The sequence below is a fragment of the Brienomyrus brachyistius genome, chromosome 16 (assembly GCF_023856365.1).
Source record: "Brienomyrus brachyistius isolate T26 chromosome 16, BBRACH_0.4, whole genome shotgun sequence".
Taxonomy (NCBI): domain Eukaryota; kingdom Metazoa; phylum Chordata; class Actinopteri; order Osteoglossiformes; family Mormyridae; genus Brienomyrus; species Brienomyrus brachyistius.
Window position 1 is genome coordinate 6437851 of NC_064548.1, and position 12638 is coordinate 6450488.

At 40.1% G+C, this 12638-nt stretch overlaps 1 protein-coding gene across 3 annotated transcripts in view; it reads left to right on the forward strand.

The window, feature by feature from the left end:
* The first annotated feature begins 744 nt into the window (after positions 1 to 744).
* Positions 745 to 12638, forward strand: part of prkx (protein kinase X-linked) — a 29524-nt gene continuing 17630 nt past the window's right edge. Inside the window, exons 1-2 of one of the 3 annotated variants that reach the window (XM_048977994.1) lie at positions 766 to 859; positions 1038 to 1470. In XM_048977994.1, the coding sequence (XP_048833951.1) occupies positions 1308 to 1470 (163 nt within the window). In that variant the 5' untranslated portion in view covers positions 766 to 859; positions 1038 to 1307. Of the gene's footprint in view, positions 1471 to 12638 lie in introns of all 3 variants that reach the window. The other 2 variants (XM_048977993.1, XR_007382722.1) reach the window with 2 other exon arrangements.

Sequence of the window (12638 nt, forward strand, 5' to 3'; positions counted from 1 at the left end):
ATCTGAGCATGTTACCGTACCTTGTGCCAGTGAAACTACATGCTTTTTTTTCCCTCAAAAAAAAAATACAAAAATGTTCCGACTAGATATGTAGGAAAAGGTTCATACGTTACTTAGAAAATTTGGCAATCTCTGGCATGTCAGTTTTACCCGAGAATATTTCAGTGAAATTGTATCTTCTTAATTTTGTTTAATAACTTGATTATTTTTTTACTCGTAAATTTTCGACTATAAATAATCTTGTGCAAAATATGTAACTTGAAAACGTGTTTTCCTCTGCATTCCAAGGTACAAAAATAGTACATTCATATATTACCCTGTTTCATTGTTTAAAATCAGGGTACGTTTTAAAGGTTTTTAACCAGGTTCCGTTTCATTCTTAACATAATCAAAAACCTTTTCTCAATTCTTATAGCTGCACTGAAATATGCATAACGGAGAACCTTGGAAAATGCTAAATAACTTTGCCATCTTTCAATATCTTACTTTGGATAATCTGTAACCATAAAACAAGGCGAAGCCCAAACCGCATTTCATCGTGATGTTTTCTCCTAACCGGACCAGCTGGGGCTTGCGGGTGTGGGAGTGGCAGGGCGGCAGGGCAGGGCGGAGCTAAACAGCGTCCATGTGCGGAGAAACGGCCGGAAAACCAGGCTTGGGTCCCGCCCACTTATTTAAAGCGCCGGTCATCCTTTTGCTGTATAAACATGTTTATTGGTCCGCGCAACTGTCGCTCAAGCTTGAACTTCGGCTCCCTCTTCCTTGTCGCTTGCGCTTTGAAATTGTTGGCCACCCTAAAGGGGAGGAAGTCAATCGGCTTTTTGTTTAAGCGACGTCGGATAGATACCGGCCTTTCTCTGTAAGTTTTCTGTTCTTTGTGGTTCTGGTGGTAGGTGTAGGAAGAAGCGCTTAGGCACTCCCTCGGAAAGAAGTTTACATAATTTTTTTTTGCTGTTGTTATTTGCTCCGTCTTTTTCATTGTCTTCATTTCGGTCGTTTTGTTTGCATGTTTTGTTCCGTTTTGTTGTTGGTTGTAGGAAAGTGCGCTTTGCTACGTGCGAACTGTCTGGCTGCCGGACGAGGGGACATGAGAGTCTAACGGGACAATGCGGCCCCGTGGGGGAAGCAACGGGGATGCCAGTGGTGCCCGTTCGAAACCGAGCCGAAAATAATAATAATAATTATTATTATAAGTAGTAACAATAAAAGCTCCGCAGAACTGAAGTGGGTGCGCAGTGGGTTCTGGAACCGGCACCGTGTTGGATTAGCTGGTGGGAGTGGTGGGGGAGTGCGGCGCATTTTCTAGGATGGCATCGGCCAAAGGCGCACTGGGGGCGGACAGTGAGGACGGTTCATTTCGGGACACCGGCGGCGCCACAGGCGGCTCCCAGATGCATGGGGACGCGCCGCAGCCCCCCGGCAGCAACAGGACGTATTCTTTGGACGACCTGGACACCGTCGCTACGGTTGGTAAGTCCCGGCTCACCGGTCTTTCAAAGTATACATTGGAAACGCATATGGATGGATATTCAGCTTTTTTTTTATGGAAAAAAAAAAAAAAACATGCACGGGGTGCTCCATTCTCATTTTTTCAAAGCATCATTTTAATAATGCGCACTGACAGGGTCGCCAAGCTTAATTGTCCGCTTGGGTACCCGAGTCTGAGTAAGAAATACTACATGACAGGTCACACGAGTGCAAACTTTCCTTTCCTTTTGGCACCGGGGCTGCAGAAGAATCCGGCCTTAGTCACGGTGTACTGTGTAGCTGAGTATATTACATTATTATAGTATATTGTAGTACAGTATATTATACTTGTATTACTTATTTTCTCGTGTATTTGTGAGGTTTATTGTGTAATAACTAAGGTGTCATTGTTACCCAGCAAATTAAAAGTGGCGTCCATAGTATTAGGAATTTGACCATAATAACATTGGTGTGTCTGTTTGGGGGTTTATTGTCCTTTTCTCTTCTCAGTGCCTTGGCTGAAGTTAAGTTCATATTATCAATGAAGTGAAATCAGGCGCTCTGACTATTGTACTGTTTAATGATGATGCCTACACTGGTACTCTTATTTTTTTGAGTGCTCTTACTTTTAAATCATTATTTATTATTAATTTTGACTTTGTTGGACTTGGTAGGCTGGTTGAAATTCCCCTAATTTGGTTCTTCCATGGAAATCGAAGCAAGTGCACTGTGGTTCAAACTCACTATTCTTTTCACAAAGAATTTGTTTAATTAATAATCTAATGCAGTTTTCACTGGTATAATCAAATAATTGATCATTTATTTCTGGGAATCCTTTTAGAGATGTGGTGGTGATTAATTGTTGTAATTCCCCTATTGTCTCTTCTCAAATGGAAAGGAATGAATAGAGGGAAAGTATTGTGGGATTGTGTAAATGGCTTGTGGAACTGGCTTAGTCTTCATTTTTTTGATGGGTAGTTATTACGACAATTTGTTGTGGTATGGCCTTCAGCTCCAAGACATTACTGTCAATCTGACAGTATGATTCTTGGTAAACAGGAAGGGGAGGTCATAATGGGAAAAAAAACAAATGAAATACTTCTCTGTTTGCTCCAGATATAGCAGGACATGCCCCTTCAGGCCTGCTCTACCTCATTTCTGGGCACTGCTGCTTTGGTTGCTAGGTACTAGCCACCTTACTGTTTTATAGATGGGGTGGGGAGTGCTAGCATAGTTTTTTTTATTATTTTTATTGTTTGGATGGCAACCTCCACTGACTGTGCTGCATCATCAGATGAAAATATTTCCACAGAGCCTGTAACTGATGAAACGCCATGGGGCTTTTTCTTGATTTATGACCGGTTTCTATTTAAAGGAAGAAGTAAAATCTGGCCTCGGATATTCTGTAGGTTCCTTCGGGTGAAGTCAGGCCAGTAACCCATAAACCAAATTTAGATACATATTCTGTAGCAATAACGTCTTTTGATAATTATTTGCCTGTCACTTATGGTAACGTTTGCATGTGTCAGGTATGCAGATTGGATTTGAAAAAGATATTGTTATCCGTTGCCCTAGCGGCTTCGCAGGCCTCTTCCTGTGTTTAATCTGCCTGGGCAAGTATAAATCATTTTTTGTTTTTTTGTGGCCTAGTCACACCAAAACTTGTGCTCGCATCTATGCGTGACGTGTTTATGTGTAACTCCACCGCATCTCTGTTTAAGCGTAGGTGTGTCTTTTATAGGGATGGTTTGAAACGACGCATCAAGCCAAGAGCTTCACAGGCAGTGGTTTTTGAGAGCAGCACTTTCGGCCTTGTTTGTAAGCTGCAGTTGTGCTGAAGTAAAGGTCAAATGAGCATTTCCTCCTTCCTAAAAGTGAGCCCTGCCATCTGCTTAGAATATCTTTTCCATTTGTTTTCTTAGAAATTCAGAAAACCCTGTTTTGCTTATTTAGCAGCTTTCCATGCACCTGTGCAGGCCAATAAAGTTTGGGATTTATCGTACAATGATGCTTGGTGGTAAATGTAATTTATGGGCGAGTTTTTATTGTTAACCATGTTAAGTTCATGGAAGCCTATCAACCTCTGATGTAAAGATGATGGAAAATACTGGGGTCTTGTTGGATCATTATAATCCTTTAAATGACCATGAACCTTGACTGCTGTGTACTGTAATGGATGTTAAATTAATGCGAATCATCAGGGACCATAGACAAATACCTGCAGCTACCAAGAAATTTATTTTGTTGCGTTTATGTTCAGTCACTTGTATGGAGCATAGTTATACTGTACTATATTGCATATTTTCCTTTAAATTCCAAATTACTGTAAAGATGAACAGCTGTGGGAGAAATAGCTTGTAATTTATTATGGTGACAATAATAGCTTCTACTGAGTTGCGTTTTGAAATCATCACAAGGCCATTAGACCTAGGGAGGCATACAATACTATCTTACAGAGAAGCCCCAGCTTAGGGTTACCATATGTCTGGGTTTATCTGGACACGTCCTCTCTTTGGGCCCCTGTCTGGGCAGTTTTTTTCAAAAATCGGTGGTTTGTGCAGTTTTAGCACTGCAACCCGTATGACCCAATGTGGCAAGTTACGGTGGAGAGTCAAGTTAAGGAAATGGCACCAATTTTCAATATATGGCAGCCACTCAGTATCATCACACAGTATTTGCAAGGTTCGTGCATACGTTTATTTTAAATATCAAACGATATGCACATCCCTACATGTTACACTGCTCATGAGTGATGTCAGCTTCCGTAAACCACTTTGCATTTGTATTTTTGTGAACCAGAGCATGTGAGCGGAGCGGGAGCGGAACGATTTTGGCCGGAGCAGGAGCGAGCGTGGAGTGGAATATTTGAGAAAAAAAAACAGCATCAGCATATCTCTCACACCGTCTTGCATGACTTTCACATACTGGATCAGTACTGGAGCCGCTCGCACTGTGCGTCTGTGGCATGACTGACCCAGAAATACATTTCTGGTTGAATGTGGATTTGGCTGCTCAGTTATTTTGATGCCAGGCTACAGTTTAAGCTAAAACGAAAGGACAATGCAGATTGTTTCCTTTTTTGGATCAAGTGCAAAATTATTTTATTGGAGTTGGGTCACAATGGAATGGAGCGAGGAGGGGTATTGAGCACAGCCATCTGCAATGGCTGTGAGTGGTGAAATGGGGGGAGCATGCCACTCTGTGAGCGATGAGTGAAAATTCTTATCGCTCCACTCGCATTCTCTTGTGTGAAACAGTTAATCGTGTCATTTGCTTGAAATTTAACAAACTTTAGCTTAGTATTTTGTAATATTTGTTGAAAAACACGTGTGTGTATATATAATTTTGATTATGTTTTATATATGATATATATTGTGTCAATTGCGTGTAGATTGCAAAACGTGCAAATTTTCGTTTTACAGGGTGGGTAGGGGGCTCTCATTCATAGTCATAAGAGATGTGCTCCCTCATTGGTGGTGAACGTAAGAACTCATTAATATTCTAATCCCCAGACACGTCCTTTTTTTTCTCACCAAATATGGTAACCCTACCCCAACCTGCCCTTAATTTTATGCTCTTCAATGTAAACATTAGTGTAGGTGTTTTGGAATTGTTGCTGCTGAGTACATTCCAGAGTTTTTGCATTTTCAGTATTAAATTGTACCAATCTCAGGTGTTTAACTCATGATGTGAAACAGTCTCTCTTTTAGATTCACATATTGGTCAATTACAAACTAAAGCCATATTTTCCCAAGCTGAAGCTAAATGAAACCATCAGGATTTCACAAACTGTCCAGTGTTGTATACATGTTGCCGAATTGATTTAAAACATGTAAAAGAACTGGAGATGTTTACACTATGATTGTATTATTTTAAAAATGTTGTTTTTGCTTTTTTGTGTAAAAAGAACTTTTCATCTTGAGATTGTATGAATTTTATCTGATGTGCTCACAAACAGCTTATCTTCTAATTTGTTCACAAAACTTTAATTGTCACAGCTGTACTTTTTCTGCATGTTCTCCGTTCTTCTGTTGTTTCAGGCAGCTTTCCCCCCATTATGGGGGAAAAGATAGCATGTTGTAAACTTTTAAGAGTTGACTAACATACATGTGCATTTCTGTGTCTAAATACAATGCCCGTAAACTGTTCTTAATGATATAAAAAGTGCCATTTGACAAATGTAGCTCACGAGTTGTTGACTGGAGCTGTGTGTTAAGATTCATCACTGTCACAGCTTCACGATGAAGCGACTCCTGCCTCATCCTCTCCCCCCAACCCCTCCCACCTCATCCTTGTTGAAACAGGCAGCACAGAAGGATTAGACTTTCTTTGAAACTGACTCCTTCATTTGAACAATGCAATCCTATACCACTCTGCTGGTATATGAGCAGTGTGTGGTACTCTGTAGTGCTCTAATGGGTTATCCATTATTTTTTTGAGAGGGGTGTTTGCCATGGGCCAAAATTAAATTGGCAGCCCAAGCTTTTGCTGAAAGTAATCATTTTATATTCTTAGTATGTAAGGTTTATGAAACTGTAATAATATTTTTCTCCATAGTCTGCTTTTTGATGGTGCTTTTCCTATTAATATTTAAAATCATATTTCTGCAGTTATGCTCTTTAGTATTGTGCCTTAGTTTTCATCTAATATGCAACAATATAGGTGTAGACAAATGACAAATAGACAACTAGTGAGATGAATGTAATGATTATTTAGTTCAATGTTGAAATCACAATTAACATTACTTATTGATTTTGGAAATGTTATGGGTTTATTGAACTTTAAAACTCTACATATAATTCAACTGAGGAATAAAAAGGGAGTAGAAAGGGGTGCGCTGTATTTATAACACCAGACAGAGCGAGAGCATCATTGAGAGATGAAATGCACACAATATTATTTGGTTTATTTTATCTAGCCAAAGCTGTTAATGTAAGCGCACTTTCCTCGTGATTCGACGACCTGCTAAGGGAGAAGTACTCTTTCTCATTTCATAGGGCAAGGCTTTACTTTGGCTTTTAGAGTTTCACCTTTAATAAAAAGTTTCACACGCATTTCTGTTGCCGGCACATAGTATGTGCTTAATGCAACCTTAATGACCTGCTTAATGAGCGTCTCTGGTCCTTGCTGTGTAGCTTGAACATTAGTGCTTGTTTTTGCTTTTAATGTCTGATGTGTTCCTCTGACGATTCCGTGGGCTTCTCAATTGCTGTGTCTTTGTGTTAAAATTACACTAGGTGACCTAAACATGCGGTATAAAGTTGCAGTCCTGCCCGGCCCATTTCCCAGAACAAAAACCTTTTTTTTTATTTTAGCCCAGTGGGGCCAAACACAAAGTAAGCTCCCCAAGAGATTCCACTCCATCTTATGGTATTGACAGTAGCTGAGTACTTGTGCGAGGAGTCATAATGGACAGACGGAATGAGGATCATTTTTTGTCCTGGTCTATGACTGGTTACATTTGGTTAAACGACACTACATTGGGAACTCCCTGAGTTTTCGGCATTGATCTCCGTTTGACTTTCTCATGCGTGCACTCAACTGTTGATGGGCTTTTTAAGTTTGATATGGCTTATCAGGAAACCAGCCAATGTCAGCAGTCCTCATGACCAACACCCTCCTTCCGATCCATTTGTCAAATGCTTAGTGTCACATGATCCCTAAGGGTGTGAAATGGCCGTCTGGTTTGTAAAACATTATGTTCCAATTGTGTGCTCAAAGTTTCTGTGGAGCTGGTGCTTGTCATAGAAATGGGATCGCTGACTAAGGCTCGCATTTTGTACATCTTGGTTGATTTTTCATTTCTTAGGTGTGTTCTGAATTTGATGAAGTGTCAGTGAGTCTTGAGAATTTTCCGCGACCATATTCAGAGAGTGAATCAGGTCAACCTTGAAACTTGGATCAGCGGTTTGTGAGAGGATGGATGAACGGATGGATGGATATTTGTTTTCTTCTTGAATCTGTCAGTCAAAATTGGTGCTGTTTGTTTTATCGTCTGTTCCGTTGTTTCCTGCACTGCTTCCTGCATGTTGACGTTAATACTTAACAGTTAGCGCCCTCGGTTAGATAAACAACCATAATTTGTGCCCTTCTGATTTTGTCCTGTCTTTGTTTTTGTTTTGTTTGTAGCTAACTAGTTGGTGCAAGAGGGTGACTGAAAATTACCAATAGCATTCAGGCTATTAATGGTACAACTGTACAAGTCTTCCTCTGCACCCTGAAGGGCGAGTGCCTTTGATATCATGTTACTGTAATGTATAGTCCAAGGCAAACACCCTCTTGTGCGTGTTTGTTGAACGAACTGAACCTCTTGATCATCAGACACTTGCTGTTTACTCAGTGTAAAAAGGCATTTATTTTTGATTTCTTTTAATTGGCAGGTTCTTTTGTTCTCAGTCACAAAGCGTCATCTGCAACCAACTTGCCAGTTTTAGTGCTAGCTAAGCTGCATACCTACTGGAGCACTATTTACTCTAGAAGGTCTACTGCTTTGACCTCAGTTGCAGCATGAAACCTCTCATGACCAAAACCAGCTGGTATGGTACTTTCTAGGGTATCAAGACCGATCACTATTGTTCCTCCAACATGGAACATAAACCCAAGCTCTTATACTGACCAAAAACGTGACCTTTTTGGCCATTTAAGATGCTGTTTCTAGTTAGAATGAAGTAAGAGAGATTTCTAAATCCTGTCTGCAATAACTTGCATCAACTAAGAATTCAGATATACACAATAGTAAAACTGTTCAGTTATTTGTGCAGTTACTCATCTTACTTGCAAGTTGTGCTGTAAAATGTGAACATTAAGGCTATTATGGTACAAATTTGTTGTGTGATGTTTGGTCTGTCTTTTTTGGTTTTGTGTACTCAGTGAAATAAATTAATGTGTTTATTGACATGGGTGGAACCTAAATTCATAAGTAGATGTTCAACGCAGAAAACAACATGCTAATTGTAGCTGTGAGTTAATCACGGCTAATGTTTCATACTGACCAGTTTCGGATTGTTTTGGTTTCCCAATAAATTACACCAGCACTGAAAAGACAGTAGTCCTGATGAACCTAACTGTTGCAGGTTAGTAACTCTCTTTGAAATAACAGATAAATTGAAATTTTTAGGGCACTGTCTAGTGTGCTTTTGTTTACTTGTCAAATGATATGACCCCAGAAAAACTGACAATTCATGATAATTATGAAAATTAGTATTTCCTTTAAAAATTGTTAGAAACATTCACCCCACGGCCGTGTGCGTACATAAGTGTGCATGATAATTCCTTTGAAATTTGATTTTAAATTGAAATGTCAAATAGTATAAGCATTTAGATTATTTGACTCCTATTACAGCCCTTTCTATTAGAGGCCAATTTTGCCAAATATAAGTAGTTTACGATGCTGGTTAAGATGTAATATAAACTTATCTATGTGAGGCTTTTTTTTTTTTTTTTTTTTTTTTTTTTTTTAAGTGTTCAATGCTACAGTTTTGGGGAAAGTGATTTATCCACAACATTATTATGACTTAATCCTAATAAAATCTTTCTTTTATGTGATATTTACAATGAAGTAATTATTTTGTATATGCCTAACATTTGTATATACATAATATTTAATATTCTTCATTCCTTTGTTGTTACGCTATTTGACATTTTCAGGCGCATTCAGTCATACCTTTTGTAAAAAATGTCATGGGTGACTTTTCAAAACCAACTTGATTAAGAAATGTACATTAAAAAACTTTACATGCGTTTAAAACAAGTTTTGAACAATCTTTGAATTGCTCATCTTGCTAACCCTTATTTGTTACTGACCCCATATGCAGCCAACTGGGTAGTAGAGAATACAGGATGTAATCATCATGATTACATTATGATTTTATATTTTTGAATTTCGCATATTTTAACAAAGTGTTACTAACTGTTTGTTTGCAGTCTTAATAAGTAATTTCAGAAGTGATTATTTTTTTCATGCTGTACTGAAATTGCACCGAACCGTGATCTGTAGTGAACTGTGACTTCTGTGTACTGTTTACACCCCTAGTAAATGTATAAAACAAGGGGCAAGTTGAAAGAACACTTTGAAAAGAAAAGGTTATCATTGCTGATTCGCAAGCTGCTGCAGCCTTTTCTGGTAATAATGTCCATTGGCTCTATATGCTCACTGTTTCTTTTAAATTTACTTTTGGAATTTAAATCGGCATTCAGTTTGCGGCGTTCAGTCTTATTCTGAACTTTCTGCATGTACATGCTCATAAAATGCACACTGAAAAAGGTAGTTTTCTGTTTATAATTATGCAAGGAAATACAAAAGGTGATTTCAATATTGTACAAATCAGTCGTGATTATTGTGATAGTTGTTATGCTGGACTGCTGAAGGCAGCAGCTGTTCTGTTTTATTTGCTGCAAAAGGGATCTTTTTTTAATATATAGGTTGTGACTTTTTTTCTGTGACTAAGTTGGTTGCATGTGGTATCAAGGTTCCATGCTAATCTAGCATGAAGCTGTGTGCTAACTAGAGGAGATTCTCCAACCTTACTTTCAGTTGGTCGCAATTGACCCATAGTGTTTAATTAGTGTAGTTAAAAATAGTAAAAGTTTGAGATATATTAATACGAAGGTATGGTTGTGTGGAGTATTTGGGGATAGTGTCATTTGTCTGGGTTTGTCTGTGTAAATGTGTTCCACCTGCCTGTAAATGGCAGCATATAAATGTAGCTATACTCTCGCATGCTGGTTTGTTATGCTCTCGGTAACCCAGATGCTAGCTTGATGCCAGTTCCAAGAACCATAATCTGCTTCCATGAAGTTATTTCCCACATTTAGGCTAGCCCCAGTTTCGTGTTTGTCACGTCGGCCTAGACCCCACCCAGTCTCTCTCTTAGCCTGAGAACTGGAAAATATTGTGAATAAACTAGATCCCTGCTGCCAAGTCAGAGTCATGTGCTTCTGTTTGCTGTCCCAACTGGAGACGTTCTTGCAATTGCATGGCATTTTCCTGCCAGGGCTATTTAATCTAGAATTCCGCTGAACACTTGCACTAACTTAAATTAACCTGGCAACACTCGCAGCACTGTTGCACGCTCAGACAACGTAGTAATTTGGGTTGGGTTAGTGTGGCGGAGCTACCCTTCCTGATAGTGTGATACAGGCCGTCCTCCCAACCCACCTTAGCCTCTGGATCAGTTATGTGTAAAAGAGGTCATAGCATGTTTGGGGGGGGGAGGGGGAATTGAATGTGCGTCTTGGCTGGAAGCGCTGTCCTCGGGCCAGACTGGGGTTTGAGTCACTATTGAATCATTGTTTTTTTGTCCTTTTAGCTACTGCTGCTGTTTGTATGGGATGAGTGATTTGTTTGTTTGTTGCATTTTTTATAGCCAGCAGTATAGTCTTGCATTGGAAGCATTTACAAGAGGAGGGCGTGGATGTTTTGGGGTGCGGTGAAGTTGGGGAGTCACCTGTAATTTAGTGAGGATGCGTCTTAGAGAAGGGATCTGAAGCAGTGGTCTCGCTCACCTGGGTTTTGTTGCAGTTGCTCAGTAGTTAAGAGGGCAAGATGTGCATTTCTTTTTCTGTTTTCTTTTTCCTCTGGTTCCCCTATCCATCAGGTCCCTGCAGTGCCAAGTAAAATTGTCCCTTTTTATCCTCCAAGCAATCTGGATCTCTTTGTTATATCAAAGTCTTTTCATTGTCCATGGGACACAGGGAGAGCATGTCAGCCCTACTTGAAGAACCCGAGATGGGAGTCAAGCCCACAGTGCTGGAGCTGTAAGATATAAGGCCACAGTGCTAACTGCTGCGCCACCACACTGCTCTTGGTGCGTTTAACACACATCTATTACAAATTAGCTAAAAATGGAAAGGTTTTAGATTGTATCACATGCCTGTCTGAATGCAGATGCAGTGTCAGAAGGCTTGGCAGTCGGTGTTGCTGTCTTTATGAGGTCCCGTGCCGCACGTTACAGGTCTGTAGCTTACCCCAGAAACAACTTACTCAGGTGACGCAACAGGTAACAAGTGACTGCAAATGCATGTTTTCTCCTGTTCTCCTGCGGAGGGGAGTATTGTTTGCCTGTTTTGCATCGGTTAGTTCACGTCATCTTCTGTGATTTATAACAGTCTGTTCATAGGTTGGACTCATTTACCGTCAGCTGGGTAAAATATTACTGGGTATTTTCTGCACAATATTTTAAAAGTTTTTTTGTTATTTAAATTAAGGGATGACCCAAAGTGTCACTCAAAGGACAAATGCAATGCTCATTGGATTGCATTTACCTTAAAATTAAAATGTGCAGAAAAATTGATTAAGGGTAATTATGTAATTATCATTACACCTATTACCCTTTCATTAATGGTCTACTGCAGAGGCGCAGGAGTGGGAACATTCCCTCCAATCCCTGAGAGATGAAAGTGGAGTTTTGTGAACTAATTTTTCATTCAAGCGAAGGGGAATACCCATCAGGATTGCGACTCGTTAAAGAAACGAGCAGCCTAGCCAATTAGCCATGGCTCTGCAGAAGAGTGGGTGGGCCAGATCGACCCAGCAGAAGTGAAAATGGAGGGGGGGGGGCTTCTCGGTTGCATATCAGCAGGATCTTCAGATATCACATCTCTTGACAACTGAAGCGTCTCATTTCCTAAGTATTTATTGACATTCATTGTATGTGCTATTAGACAGCACAGTTGCGCATTCTGCAGCAGTCAAAAGGTTGGTTTGAAGCTCGAGAATAAAAACACCATCTCACACCATGTCATGCTGGATATTACCTCCGTGATATTGGTACCCTGATGGAGAAACGTTGGAAAATCCCACGAACAGCTCTTGCAATTGAATCCGACAGCTAGCTGTCTCGCGATGTAATTTGTGCAGGTATTACCCAGAGGCTGTCCACACATTCCAGGTGTCCTGTTCTCCGTGCAAGCAGTTGTTGTCTTATTTCATTGTGTGTCATGTTAGGCGTAAACTCCGTCGAGTCTGAGGCAGATATATTAGTACAATATCTTCGAAGCTGTGGGTGGACTTTTCTGGCTTGGGACTGGCTCCCCACTCCTGTTTGGGTTTCAGGCAGGGAACTGCAGATGAACAATGAGGAATCAGAAGACTGGTGTTTATCTGCTATAAGTACACATCCTGGGGTGTGGAGGCAGGAATACTGTTTGACCCGTCGTCTGCAGGATTGTCC